Source organism: Ornithodoros turicata, chromosome 5, assembly GCF_037126465.1.
Source record: "Ornithodoros turicata isolate Travis chromosome 5, ASM3712646v1, whole genome shotgun sequence".
NCBI lineage: Eukaryota > Metazoa > Arthropoda > Arachnida > Ixodida > Argasidae > Ornithodoros > Ornithodoros turicata.
In genome coordinates, this window is record NC_088205.1 from 24070320 (window position 1) to 24083905 (window position 13586).

At 46.0% G+C, this 13586-nt stretch overlaps 2 protein-coding genes across 8 annotated transcripts in view; one reads left to right on the forward strand and one right to left on the reverse strand.

The window, feature by feature from the left end:
* The first annotated feature begins 235 nt into the window (after positions 1 to 235).
* On the forward strand, positions 236 to 11838 carry LOC135394230 (probable D-lactate dehydrogenase, mitochondrial). Of its 5 annotated transcripts, none has more exons than XM_064624863.1 (4): positions 236 to 453; positions 6554 to 6832; positions 7431 to 7822; positions 8092 to 11838. In XM_064624863.1, exons 2-4 carry the CDS (start codon positions 6593 to 6595, stop codon positions 8930 to 8932), a joined length of 1473 nt encoding a protein of 490 aa, XP_064480933.1. In that variant the 5' UTR covers positions 236 to 453; positions 6554 to 6592; the 3' UTR covers positions 8933 to 11838. The 5 variants fall into 5 exon arrangements, with proteins under 5 accessions (XP_064480933.1, XP_064480934.1, XP_064480932.1 ...); XM_064624864.1 differs by having other exon boundaries at positions 6573 to 6832; XM_064624862.1 differs by lacking the exon at positions 236 to 453 and adding an exon at positions 5662 to 5767.
* A 73-nt stretch (positions 11839 to 11911) lies between these two features.
* Positions 11912 to 13586, reverse strand: part of LOC135394231 (proton-coupled zinc antiporter SLC30A1-like) — a 29104-nt gene continuing 27429 nt past the window's right edge. For all 3 annotated transcript variants that reach the window (XM_064624868.1, XM_064624867.1, XM_064624866.1), the window contains exon 9: positions 11912 to 13173. In XM_064624868.1, coding sequence (XP_064480938.1) covers positions 12886 to 13173 — 288 coding nt within the window. In that variant the 3' untranslated portion in view covers positions 11912 to 12885. The remainder of the gene's footprint in view (positions 13174 to 13586) is intronic.

The following is a 13586-nucleotide window of genomic DNA, read 5'->3' on the forward strand; positions in this document are numbered from 1 at the left end:
CACACGTAACACATCAAAAAGAAAAGTGAGCTTTAGGAAAAGTAAGCTTTTCAAAACTTTACAAATAACACTTTTTTGAGTTTCAACACAGACAAAAATTAAATAGTCTCAATATGTTGCATAAAAATAGATTTTGCCGTGATATTTTAAGAGTATTTCAAGCTCGTGCCACAATTTGACTGTGACGTACTTTGTACTTCGTTTACTATTGTTATACTAACGGTGTAAATGAAGCGTGCTGCAGTAAAACAAGAGGACTGGCTCAAAGGTTCTTGAAACCTAGCAACAAATATTAGTAGCAGGCAGTAGCTTCTAGGAGGCTTCCAGCACTTGTAGTGACTTCTAGGCCTTCTAGTTTTAGCTTCTACAACCAGTCTACAACGAACACGCATCGTCTGGCCACACTGAACGTCCTCTGGTGTTTTCGTTTTCGGCGTTTTCGGGGACATTCCGGTAGGTTCTGTGCGGTTCTGTTTCGTTTTCTCATCCCCTCTATCTAATGCGCGAAATGTGTCTCGAACTGCCTAGTATTGGAGTTATGCATAGTAGGAGTATAAATGTGTTCAAAGTGCCGTCTTCACGTAATCTAGTATCACAACGGCGACAAACTGCGTTCACAGTTGCATGATCCGGTCAAAAACGAGATCGGAACAATTTTGCACCAAAGATTCAAGGTGTGCAGTGTTACACGCTTATGATTTTCCATTATTCTGCTTCAAAATTCATGGCGTTTCAACCCCATAACAGTTCCAGCGAGTTGGTGCATGCAGTTTTTATAAGAGCACTCTGCATGGTTTTGGCAATGAGCTCTCTTAGCAAAATCTGTGCTGATGCTTGCAACTCGGAAGTCGTCCTCTTTAAGAGGGTTCTTTTCACAGTCACATCCTCTAACGCACCTTCGCTCTCATCCCGTACACAGTTACATCTCATTATGCTGATTCAAAACTTACGCACGCAATTTTCGGATCTTTTTCCTTACCCTGAAGAGACTGCGTGTACAGTCAACATAATTGTTTAACGTGACCAACGTGACTGTTTTATTAGGCTCATGAACGGAATTTACGTGAGAAGTGTTGGTGGTATTCTTGGGAACTGAAACAATTAGGTATAGCTTCTCCAACCAACCAAGAAGAAAACAGGCACATTCTCTGTCCATAGTACAGGCTAATTTTGACGAAGTCTTTATCATTAAAACTTATCTAATAGTATCTATATAATATGAGGTGCCTCGAGTTGAAAGCCATACGAGTACAAAGTGCTGAAAAACTCCCCTACGCGCTTTCCTCCTCTCTATTCTACAGACAGAAAGGAGTGCAAACGTTTCGCAATCGTGCTGCCCCGACAGACTCCAGCTAATATAACGACGGTATGCCCTGGCTCCGGACCTTCCAGTGCAATAATTTTGCTGATCCAACTGGAGCGATATCTCAATTGGCTATTCCAAACAAAAAGACAAAAGAAAAGAAACGTTTATGGCCAGAGAATGCACATTTTTACTGCTGACCTTTCTACACGCCACTGATAAAACAACCTCCATGACTGGAGGGGAAATAATTACTGTGTGACGTTTTCCGCGTACGATGTCCACGTAAATCAAGCGTCTAGCGGCCGTCGGATCGAGAAGTGTGCTCCGTGAAGAGAATATCTTGCACCTCACCGCACACACACAGCGTTGAAAAATAAAATAAAAATACATGAATAAACATGAATGTGGCCGGCCGTGATGAACTGTAGTGCGCGGGTGACTCCGCTCCTTCTCCTAGGAATGTGCGCAAATTTTGGGCAGCACTTTATTCGGGCTTTCGTAACTTTTTACCGATGTTTTATCATCGAATTGTTTACAATGGTCCGTTGTACTACGTTTTTCTTTGTCACCCTGTTCCCTATGATTAAAGATGAGTGCGGTGAGGATATACCCGCGGATACCCGCGCAAGTTTGTTCTTTGCGGGTACACATTTCCGTGTCGTCGCAGGTTGCGGGTAAAGTGCGGGTAGACCCGCACTACCTCCGCGGATTACGCGGGTATACCCGTAATACCAGCAGGCGCCAAACTAACCCGTCGGATTTTGCTGTATGACCCGATTCATTGGCGAACATTTGGCCCAAAATACTTTCCTGGACGTTCCATATCCAATTGATCATCTCAAAATAAATTTGTTGTTCTTGTTTGCTCCATAGGGTTAACTTTGGCTATCTTTCGACACCAAGACTGGTACACTTCGCATCAGTAAGCTGGCAACCATGTCAGCAGTGGCCAGCGTACGCGTTGGAAAAGTGGCTCTCTAACGGACATTGTCCTCAGCATCAATAAATCATTTCGTGCTGTCACGATTATGTGGCATAACTGAAACATGCGTACGCATTGGGCTGCGGGTATATCGGCGGGTATGCGGATAGGCGTCGGGATGTGCGGGTGCGGGTTGTGCCCTCGCGGGTGCGATGCGGGTACGAATTTTCTTACCCGCACTCGTCTCTACCTATGATGTCAAAAGGTGGACAGCGACTCACCTAATCCTGTTTCTGCCTCTCCGTTTTGCCGTCGTCACCTTCGTCACGTCCGCACCAGTCAGCTTCCCAGACAGAACACTTTCTCCTGTGGACGTCCGAAACAGATCCCAAGGTCCATCTCCGGAAATCTATATCCGTCGGATATCCCTGGGAGCCTCATACATGGACGTCCCAGGATCTGTATCCACCGGATGTCCGGTCGCGGCTGTTTCAAGAATTGTCCGAGTTAGATCCCTGTCGGGATGTTACACGGATCATTTATTGCGGGAGAGAGAGAAACGGGTGGCAATGTAGCACTGCGAAGTTTGGCTTTCGATGTACCAGCTGTATGTCTCTAACCAAAACTAGTAGGAAACACAGACGTTGTCTTGATAGCGAGTTAATACACCGAGCAATTTCTCATTTCGTTGTTGTATGCGTGCGTAATCGAATTAAGCTTAGACAACTCACCCATCATTTTTATTCACAGGCGAGAAGGTATCTGGAATATGGGGATGCTCGCGAGACAAGTATGGTATCTGTTCCCTCTTTGGAAGGAAATGGCACTGCCTTTCGAAGTGAGCTTCTGGGACTGGGTGGTCCAGTCGGAGCTTTTGTATATATTTTTTTCTGATTAAAACGCTGCGTTCGTTCTCCGTCATGGCACGTACGAGAAACTAAGAGGAGCAACAGAAATTAAAAGGTGCGGAGGCGGGGATAAAAAAAAATGGCAGGCAGAAAAATGCTGATTCCTACGAAAACTGAGGATAAATGTCTATCTCCTCTACGGATGTTTGCATATCCACACAACGTGTGCATGTATATAAGTAGGTCCGTGCAATCTCCAGACATCTCCATGTAACATCCTGTGAGGACAAACGACGGATATATCTGGGAAGTCCGAACCGTGGCCACTCGGAGATGTGGGGGACGTCCGTCGGAAAAATGTCTGTCTCCCAGGGAGATCCGAATTTCCGTGAACGGATATCCATAGGAACACCCCGGGAGGTTTTGTTCTGTTTGGGTTGCCTCGGTTTTGCCTCATCACCATCATTGCGTATTTACTCGCATAATTAACGTACTCAGTACTCAGTTTACCCATAACGTAGTGCCATAGAGGGTGTGCGCTAATTACGCGAGGAAAAAATAAGGTACGCTCAGGGCCGACCATAGGGGGTCAGCCAGGGATGGAGCCCGGGCCTCTTCAGGGGCCCGCCCGACCCAAGTCCTGACGGCTGCTAGCACCAATTAAGGAATAAGCTGATACATATACCGTATGCGGTTTGCTGTGATTTGATGGACATGTCTGGAGCAGCGACAGACACGCGTTATCATATAAACAAGCAACATTACTATGTTATCGAGACGTGAGGGAGGGGGTTCTGGCAGGACTCATCCCCGGGGCCCTTATTTCTCTCGCCGGCCCTGGGTACGCTCAACAACCTTTGTGTTCCAAAGCATTCGAGTCTACGTTCCCGGAAGCATGTGCGTTAAATGCGCAGGGAAAGCAAAGTAGCAACATTTGGGTGTCCAAGTTGGGGTGCGTTAATTATGCGTGTAAATACTGTAATCAGTATTTACTCACCTAGTGGTCGCGAGGGACGGCACGCCGCAGGTGTCTCACCGTGGAATAATATCGACGTGTTCTTTAGCGAACACTGAAATCGTATCGCACGCCACCTCTTGCTTACCGTCCTTCACGGACGTGTCTGCCATAAAGTGACCGTACGTCCTGATTAGGCGGGGCGGGTCCCGCCGCCTCACTAGCCTGGTTGTGGGACAGCGTTTTGTCCCGCTTTTTGGCTGTAATGAACCCCAAACGATAAAGAAAAACACACAAACAAATAAAACGGCAAAGTACGGAAGAGCTAGCCAATGGAACTCTCTAACGTGTTGGCTAACGGGACATTCCCACAGCCAGCGCTTTGTCGAAAGCATTGATCGTGCTCTACTAGAACTGGAGAGAAGCTGGACTCGTGGGGCTATAGGTGACACACAGAAGGGGAAACGATGCCCATAAACCTATGCCTTCGAGCTCTGAGCACGTTCTTCGAAAATGATCAAACATCGAGGCGCTGACGATAGGCGAAATCGAAGTATGGATCAGCGAGTTCTCAATGCGAGATTTTCGCGTCACATCTGCAGGTATGAGGGCGCATCAAACAGAACATATTCTGGTCAAATTATGTGAAGTGCGCGGCGGTAAAAACAAAATAAAAAGAATGACAGGTGAAAACAAATGAGTACAGGCGAAATAAAATGAGTTTGATTCCCCGACAGCTCCCCCTCCCCCCCCTTTTTTTTCCCGCACCGCAGATGACCAGCCTCGGGGTAGGACCGACTTGTGGTCACTTTGGTGGGTCCCCCACCAAGTTTTTGAAGTTGGTGACAATTCATCTCTAAAAGCGCCAAGAGAAGCAACCACGAACACAACGATTTCACACCACACATACCGCCAGTGGCGTATCTAGAGCTGCCTGCGCCCATGGCAACATGGTTAACACGATGTCCTTGGGGATGCGTTTTCGTGTGGTCCGCACTAGGTTTCACACTACAACCTCTCTAATAGCGGGTGCTTTAGATCATTTATGAATGTGCCAGGTTGAGTGCCCGACCTGGCACATTCACACCCGACCACATAATGGCGCCCCTGTTCACCTGGCGCCCATGGCACCTGTCCACACCTGCCACACCCTAGATACGCCACTGCATACCGCGGCGCGCTTTCAACAAAAAAACTTCTAAGAATGTGCGCCAGGTGTTTGTGGTGTGGGTTCTCTGTGTTTGTCGTTCTTCTTCTTGGCGCTTTGCAGATGAAGTTGTACCGTCGACATCTAATGATATCACAGGGAGCACGGACAAAACCTTTTATCTCTGTATGTTTGCATCTCCTGCATGTTTTCTTTATTCGGTCTGCAGGAATAATTCCTTCGGATTTTTTTGCAGGGTGTCTCTTCGAAAAGCGGCGTCGTGCACTGTGCTCTGGCGCGCGTTCAAAAACGAGTATATCGGTATACTATCTCTTCTCCGATAAAATCTCTCTCCCGCCCGAGAGAGGGACCGACAGGTAGGTCACGCGTGCCGTTACGAAAGCGCGAGTCGATAGCCGACACAGGTTGCGTAGCTTCACGTGACTAACGTGACTCTCTTTGGCACGCGCGACTGCATGGTTGCGATATCGTTCGCACAGTCGGTAGTGAGGTTGCATTTCACGATAACGTCGTGGTATGGCTGGGTCATCGTTTTTGAGAAAGCGATGAAGCGACATCGTAGAAGTGTGTAAGTACAGAAAGTAGCCTCGAAAAGAAAAGGAAAGACCTCGTTTTACGGTTTTCTTACTTTGACTGATATGAGTGTTTCGTGTTTCTTTTACAAAACCGCTATGTGCCCGTAGTTTTACCAGTTTTACCAATTACCATTGGTAGACGATAGACGGTAAAATTATACGAGTGCTTTATTCCACTCGCGAAATATTTCTTTTTCTTTATCAACACATTCACGACCGATGTTGTGAAAATCCCGTGAAAACAACAAGGTGACTTCATTGCGGTCCACGCAACCCGCGTTCCACTTCGGTTTTTGGTGATCATTCATTTATTTTTTTATGTAAAAAAACTACATCTCTGGTGAACAATGTCCACTGGTCTCCGACTATAGATAACAGCGGCTGTCGAGAAAAATAAAATAGTCTCTCACCGTGCGCCTCAGCGACTTGCAGAGCAGCGTTGCATTTGCGGCCGCTTCATTCGAAGTAGCGGCAGCAAGACTTTCTTTATATGCGTTCTACACTTACTAGACTGAAACATTATCGAAAAAATGATTAGGTGATCCGCGCCATAATATTTATACAAGATCGCAAAACCGGCGAGAGCGTAATTTTGAGCTCAAACGTCGTTTCATCTCTCGTATATTCGCCTCATATATCCCGTAACGGAGACCAAAACCCCAACGAATGCTGCCATTAGGACCGGTCCAAGGTATATGATCGATATGGCCGATTTCCTGTGGAGCGCGCGAATTTGCGCACGTGCATCAGTTGTCTCTGTTTGTCTTCCTGTGTTCCAGAAGGCTTGTCTAACAACAGGTCGGCACTTTGAGACAGTCATGCTAGGCCTCGTCCGCGGGGCCGCAGGGCGATGTCTGCGGCCGGCCTGGCGTCATCACACGTCCCCGGCGGTGGCCCGTCGTCTGATCAGCCAGGATGTAATGAAACAGCTGGAGGCCATAGTGGGCGCGAAGAATATAAGTGCTGCCGGTGCTGTGCGCGAACAGCACGCCCGCGACGAAAGTGCTCATCCTCTGGCACGACCTGATGTGGTCGTATTTCCCGAGTCTACGGAACAGGTACGCACCTCTACTGCATTTGCAGCGGAGCTTTGATTGACAGGGTTTTAGCATATCTTGAGCACTGTACTGCAGAGGGATCAGCTAAAACCCTGGAGATTTTGCATTGGTGTCGGTGTCTACCGGGGGTAGGGGGGAATTCAGCCCCACCCGGCCTGCTCAAACCGTGAGAGCAATTTAAGTGTGCATACCCCCCACCCCACCACCACCACCACGCAAAAAAAGGGAAAAGCAAAACAATCTGATTAATAAAATCTGTTTAGAAGTAGTCAATAATTTGTTAGAGATCCAAGGGGCTTGTGGTGTCTTTGAGGTTGAAATGCATGGCTCCACAATGTAGCTGGGAAAGTAAAATGGATATAATATCTAGGATTAATTTCTAAAAGTAGTCTCCTCTGAAAAGTAGTATTTTATGGTATCTCCGCACAATGGGGATCCTATTGGACAAAGAGTAAAGTTAGCCCACTAACTAATAAACCAGACTTTTCAATATCTCTAACCAGATTCCAATAACTGTCAAAGTAGGAAAATGGTATCCCAAAATTGTGGAACTTAGTGGTGTAGGTTGCAATGTCTAATCTGATGCCATTGACACCAGGTTAGCAACATCTGCAAGACCTGCTACAGCAACGATATCCCCATGGTGGCATTCGGTGCTGGATCGGGCCTTGAAGGGGGCGTTCAGGCGCTTAAAGGTGGCGTCTGCATTGACGTTACTCACATGGACAAGGTGCTTGAAGTCCACAACAACGACTTCGATGTCGTTGTCCAACCAGGCGTGACATGGCGTAATCTCAACATGCACATCCGCGACACCGGCCTCTGGTTCCCCATCGACCCTGGTGCAGACGCCTCACTTGGTGGCATGTGCGCAACCAGTGCATCGGGGACGAATGCTGTCCGTTATGGAACTATGAGAGAGAACGTGACAAATTTGGAAGTGGTTCTACCGAATGGAACAGTCATATACACTGCTGGCAAAGGACGCAGGTTAGAATTTAGCACTAGTATAGACCCGCTGATGTAGTGGTGTACGCAGAAAACCGGCTATGGGGTATCGGGAGGGGTTCTATGGGGACTTTACATGCCGGAGGAGGATTTCACCCCCATTTCCCTCTCCCAAATGCACTACAGAAGATTTTGGGGTAGCTACTCCCAGCTACTCCGCCTCTGCCCCGAGGGGGGGGGGAGGGGGAGTAGCACGCTTCTGCGTAGATAAAACTTACGCTTCAATGGATGCCATCCCTCTTTGACCGCAGGACGAAGAAGACTTCGGCTGGTTACAACCTGACAAACCTATTTGTGGGCTCTGAAGGAACACTCGGAATCATCACACAGGCGACACTACGGCTTCACTCCACCCCCGACGTCGTCATGGCGGCTACCTGTTCGTTTCCGACTGTTATGGCGGCTATCGACACAACAGTGCAAATCCTTCAGAGCAACATTCCCATGGCCCGTATAGAGTTCCTCGACGATGTTGCGGTCAAAGCCTGCAACACCTACAGCAAGACCTCCTTCGCCGAACTTTCAACATTGTTTTTAGAATTTAATGGCACTGACGCAGCAGTCAAGGAGCAGGTTGAACTCGCCATGGAAATTGCGCAGGGCAACGGTTCATCAAACTTTCAGTGGGCCAAAGAAATCGAAGATCGCAACAAGTTATGGAAAGCACGCCATGCTATTTTTTATGCTACGTGCGCACTCAAGCCAAACACTCGATGCTATGTGACGGATGTTTGTGTTCCTATATCGAACCTCTCAGATCTAGTCGCATCAGCGAAAGAGGACATTATTTCGAGCAAAGTCATCGGCACAGTCCTCGGACACGTAGGAGACGGTAATTTCCACAGCATGATGCTGTTTGATCCAAATAAGCCAGAAGAACGGGAGAATGTCTACGCTGTGGCTACCAGAATGGCCTTGCGTGCGCTCGAGCTCGGTGGTTCTTGCACGGGAGAACACGGAATCGGAATCGGAAAGCAAAAGTTGCTTGTTGAGGAAATAGGTGCAGAGGGTGTAGAAATCATGAAGACTTTAAAAAAAACGCTGGATCCAAAAAATCTCATGAATCCTGGAAAAGTATTCATGCCAGACTGATTCAGCGTAAACACATCTTGTCCCTAGAAAAATCTGCGGCATAAAAATACGGTCTCATGTCCTGCTATTGAAATTTTTAGACACATTTCGAAGAGATGCTACAAGAATCTTATTTGAGGTCCCCTGGTTAAGTACAGTTCTCAAACATGGAATAAATGTTGGATTTTGCTCATTTAAAATCTAGTGCATGCCACATGTGCACTCCTACTGTATTTATGCAGTGTGGACTCTAGCAGGTATTTGTATAGCTGTTGCGGAAAACTGTTGGACAGCCCAGCATTGCATAAGACACAGCAATGTACATGTAGCTACAGTAGTACAATTTTACCAGAACCCCCCTCAAAAAGCAGCCCATAGGGGTGTGCCCCCCTCCACCAATGTGAAGATCCTGGGATACCGTATTTACTCTCATATTCTGCGCCATCGCATAATTTGTGCACCTCCTCCTAGTTTAGCACTAAAAAGGAAAACAAAACAAAATCGCGTAATTTGAGCGGATATCTGGCACGCGCGTTGACCAGGGTTGCCAGGTCAAAATCCTGAAAAGTCTCCAACGCATGTAGTGTACCAAAGTACAGAAAGTAGCCAAGAGTAGCCAGTTCCCGTGTTATGTAGCAAATCCTGTAGCCAGTGGTGTGCAGGCACAATTCAAAACATATTTCACTCATTAAAGAGTCCTAAACTAAAAAAATGAAGGAGTCTTTAACGGTGCCAAAAACACCAGCACACAAACAAAACAGTTAAAAGGACATCCTATACCGGCTGAGAGAAGGCTGTTCGCCAAGGGAAACAGGAATGAACACACTATGTGTGCTTCGGCATTATGTGGTGGACAATCACAATTGTCCTGATTTAGGTGGGCAGTGTGGTTCGAAGAAGTATTCACAAAAGTAGCCACAAAATAGCCAAGTTGCCATTGCCGAAATCAGAGAGCCCACGAGAGTCAGAACGAGACGAAACCACGAGAGTCAGAAAGTAGCCAAATCTCACAACCGGAGAATGCTTTTTGCAACGCCGTCAGTGCTGCTGAAGTTATTGCAGTGCTGTTGTTTGATTTGCGCACAATTTTGGGTGATGGTCCACTGGCGCGATGGACGGTACTGTCACTCTAACTACAAAATGCGGAAAGAAACACTGGACAAACACGCTATGACAAACCTTACAGCACATGACAAAGTTGGTTAACATAGCGTATTCTTGGTTGTCATGTGCGACTAGCGGCGTCACATAGTTGCGTAGCAAATAATTGCATATCCCATTACAATTCAAATAGAATACGGAATCCTATATTCAAGTTTCAGCAAGGTCTCTTTCAAACTGAATATATTCGAATACAGCTGTGAAGGTGCACTCGTAGGTACAAGGACACCAGAAGAGCGGGTATAAAACAAAGTGAGTGCTACTATATACAAAGACCCGTATGCATGTATCGTGCTGTGTTTCCATGTATGTGTCGTGTACGTGTTCAGTTCAGGTACACAGGTATTTGCTTCACATTCACCTTGATTACATCACTGTTCCTTTCGTGTTCGATTTAGTTCGCTTCGAGTATGCAACTATTCACTTGTGTTTTAAAATTACTATTCGTGCAACCCTGAGTACCAAGCCATTTTGTCCATGGCATTTGTACAATTCTAACACGCACTTCTTTTCTCAAAATATGCACTCAAACTGACATGAATGATATAATCGAACTGAAAAACAGCATTTTATAGAAAACGATTAAAAAGGTTGATACCAGATGATGTTGCGGAGTTGTTGTGATAGCGTGGTGTGAAGAACTGGGGTCGACTCTGGGAAGGTGCACTTTTGATGAAGACGCAAGAACTTTTACTGTACAAAATTCTGGGAGACAAATGCAAGCAGCGGGTCAGAGTGTCATCAAGCCTAGGCCCTAACAATGACTCTCTCTCTCGTCTCGTTCAGGAACAAGCGCTCATGGTCTCTGCACGCAACAATGGCTACCTGCACTGCCATGAAGCATGCACTGTGCAATGATCATATTTTGAATTGTTGTGTCTATGAGTTTCGGACACATATCTTGCACATGGTTTTCTTTTAGATTGTTTCAAAATTAGCTTCTGCAGCCCTTCACCATGCAGAGAAAATGATTCATTATCACTAGAGTCCCTAACTTTCCACGAATGCACAAAATTCAGCGGAAGTGGCCATGTCACGTGGAACCTGCTATTTCCCTCAGGATCATCCGTTTTTCATGGAATATTCGATATCTTACACAAGGATTTCAATCTATCTGCAAGCACTGTCGCGGATCCGCAACATTTTCCAGGGGGGGGGGGGGGAGCAAAACTGTACGGCGGCGCTGTATGCTTTTGGGCATCTCAGAGATGTATGTGCATGACTGGAGGAAACGACAGGACAGAATTTTCACCAGCAAAGTATTGAAGGAAGGCTTTAATGGCCTCAATTGAGGGCATTTTCCCAAGCTAGATGATTCATCCGCAGAGTATGTCAAGGATCTGCAACAGAGCAAATTACCTCTCTCCTCGGGCATGTGTGCGCGCATTCTATAAATTGTATTTTATGAGGGATGTGGCGTCGAGCCTCCTATTTTTATCTGTGCAGTAGCATCGACATCTAGTTAATTCGTGGGTTTTCGGGACGTAAATATATCCGCCAATTACAATACGGGGTGGGTTTAGAATCAGTATTTGATGCACCTAGCTTGAAGTGTTGAGCAGAAACGTATTATGTACGATAGACGTAGTGCACACACAATACAATCACCTAATATTCCAACAATAATAATATATTCCAATAACAATATTCCACGCCTATGGCATTTGATCCTTCTAATTCGTGCCGTATAATGCATTCAATTTCTTTACCCCATTTTGTATGGCATTACCTCTGTACAAGCTGTAAAATAAAACATTTGAACTGAACTGAACTGAACCTACATTCATAAATGATTCAACCATTTGCCGCTGCTGCAAAGTAACATTGCACCACACAGCATAAAGTGTTCAAATAATTTATTACTAGGTGTAGGGAAGGGGGAAAGCACCTCTTGGAGGTCACACTCTGTATGAATTACATGATACTGCAGTGAAGCAGCAAAGTAACAATATGTAGACACAGTATCCACAGTTTTCTTTTTTTGCTGTGTATCTATTGTTTATGCCTGACTGTGTATGTGTGTGTGTGCAGTGATCTTCACTACTAGTGAAGTAAAAACATGGCACAGTGCCGACAAGTAACAGCGATGCACTAAAAGTGCTACAGATCAAACTGCTATAAAATACTGCAAAATATGTCATGCTGCTGCTTTACGTGCGGCGAAAATGCAACTGGTTATGGCAACATAAAGGGCTTGCAGAACTCCAAAGCATCAGATTAGAGCTATACACAATAATTTCTATTTGTTCGTTCTTGAAGACCAAATGAGCATGCTGTCTGCACAATGCACTGCATAAACTGCTGCAGACAACTGAGACGCCATGCTATAAATGCAATGCTCCCGCCTTGTACATTCAGGCCTATGCCTTAGCTATTTATCTTGTTTAAATGCACAGCTACATAGGAACTAAATGCCCAAATATCACCATACACACGACGGTTACACTTCAAGTGTTCACACCCTGCCACCCCACTGTAAGTCATGTACACACAGTGCACTTTTCTCTGTTTAAAAGGATCGTATCCGACCTACGAAAGATCCTGTACACCATCACTGTCACCTTTCTTAAACACGTTGTCCTCTTGGGCTTCGGCGATACATTTACTTTGGTGATTGCATCCATTTTCAACAATGTTCGGAAGATGCTGATGCCATTTTGTTGCACTGCCGTACCACAACCTCCTGTACAGACTCTGCAAGTCCTCTTTGCAATTTGAGAATGCTTCATCAAAGTGGCATGTGGTTTGAGCTTTAGATGAGATATAGTTGATTACAGTATAGATGAGAATCAGTATCACAGGCACACCAGGCCTCACACTTTCTCGGCTAATACATCTGTCCTCTTGGCCATGTCACAGTGCCTTGACTCAGCCTCAATGCCCGGTATGTCACTCATGGGCTGTTGCGTCGTCGTGGCAACGTACATGTTGCTGATGGTGGGGACACGTTGTCTGAGAACAGCGTTGGCTGCATCTCCATCCCCATTGGCATTAAGCCTGGGAGAGTCCTGGCCGTTGCTCTCCTTGTGTGGACCGCAGCACGTCTGCGCGACACAGTTGGTGCGACTTGGACAGTCGAGGACACAGTCTTTTTCATCCCTCTGCAGCACATAAGGCACAAATATGCATTCCAATTAGATATTTTATACAGAATGAAAAAGATATGTTTTCATACTATTTATATCATGCTGGCCAGAAGCCAGCTTAAAGAAGCTCAGAAAGCCTTCTAAAAAATTTTCAGTTGCAAACGTGTTGTGAAAGCAGGTAACTTAAATCAATGATTAACAGTTTAACACACAAATTTTCTGTGTACGCAGTATGTTTCATAGGGAAAGAAAGACATCGTTGATGTCATTAGGGATAAAAGGGGCAACCACACTTCTATCGAGGTCAGCGCTGACCGGTTTTCCTTTATTCTTTTCCGTTGGTTTCTCCCTGTCAAGTGGTGAATGATGGAGGACTTCGAAGTGCCCGTGGAATATTGACCCGTGTTGCCAGTTTCAGTGCACGTTGA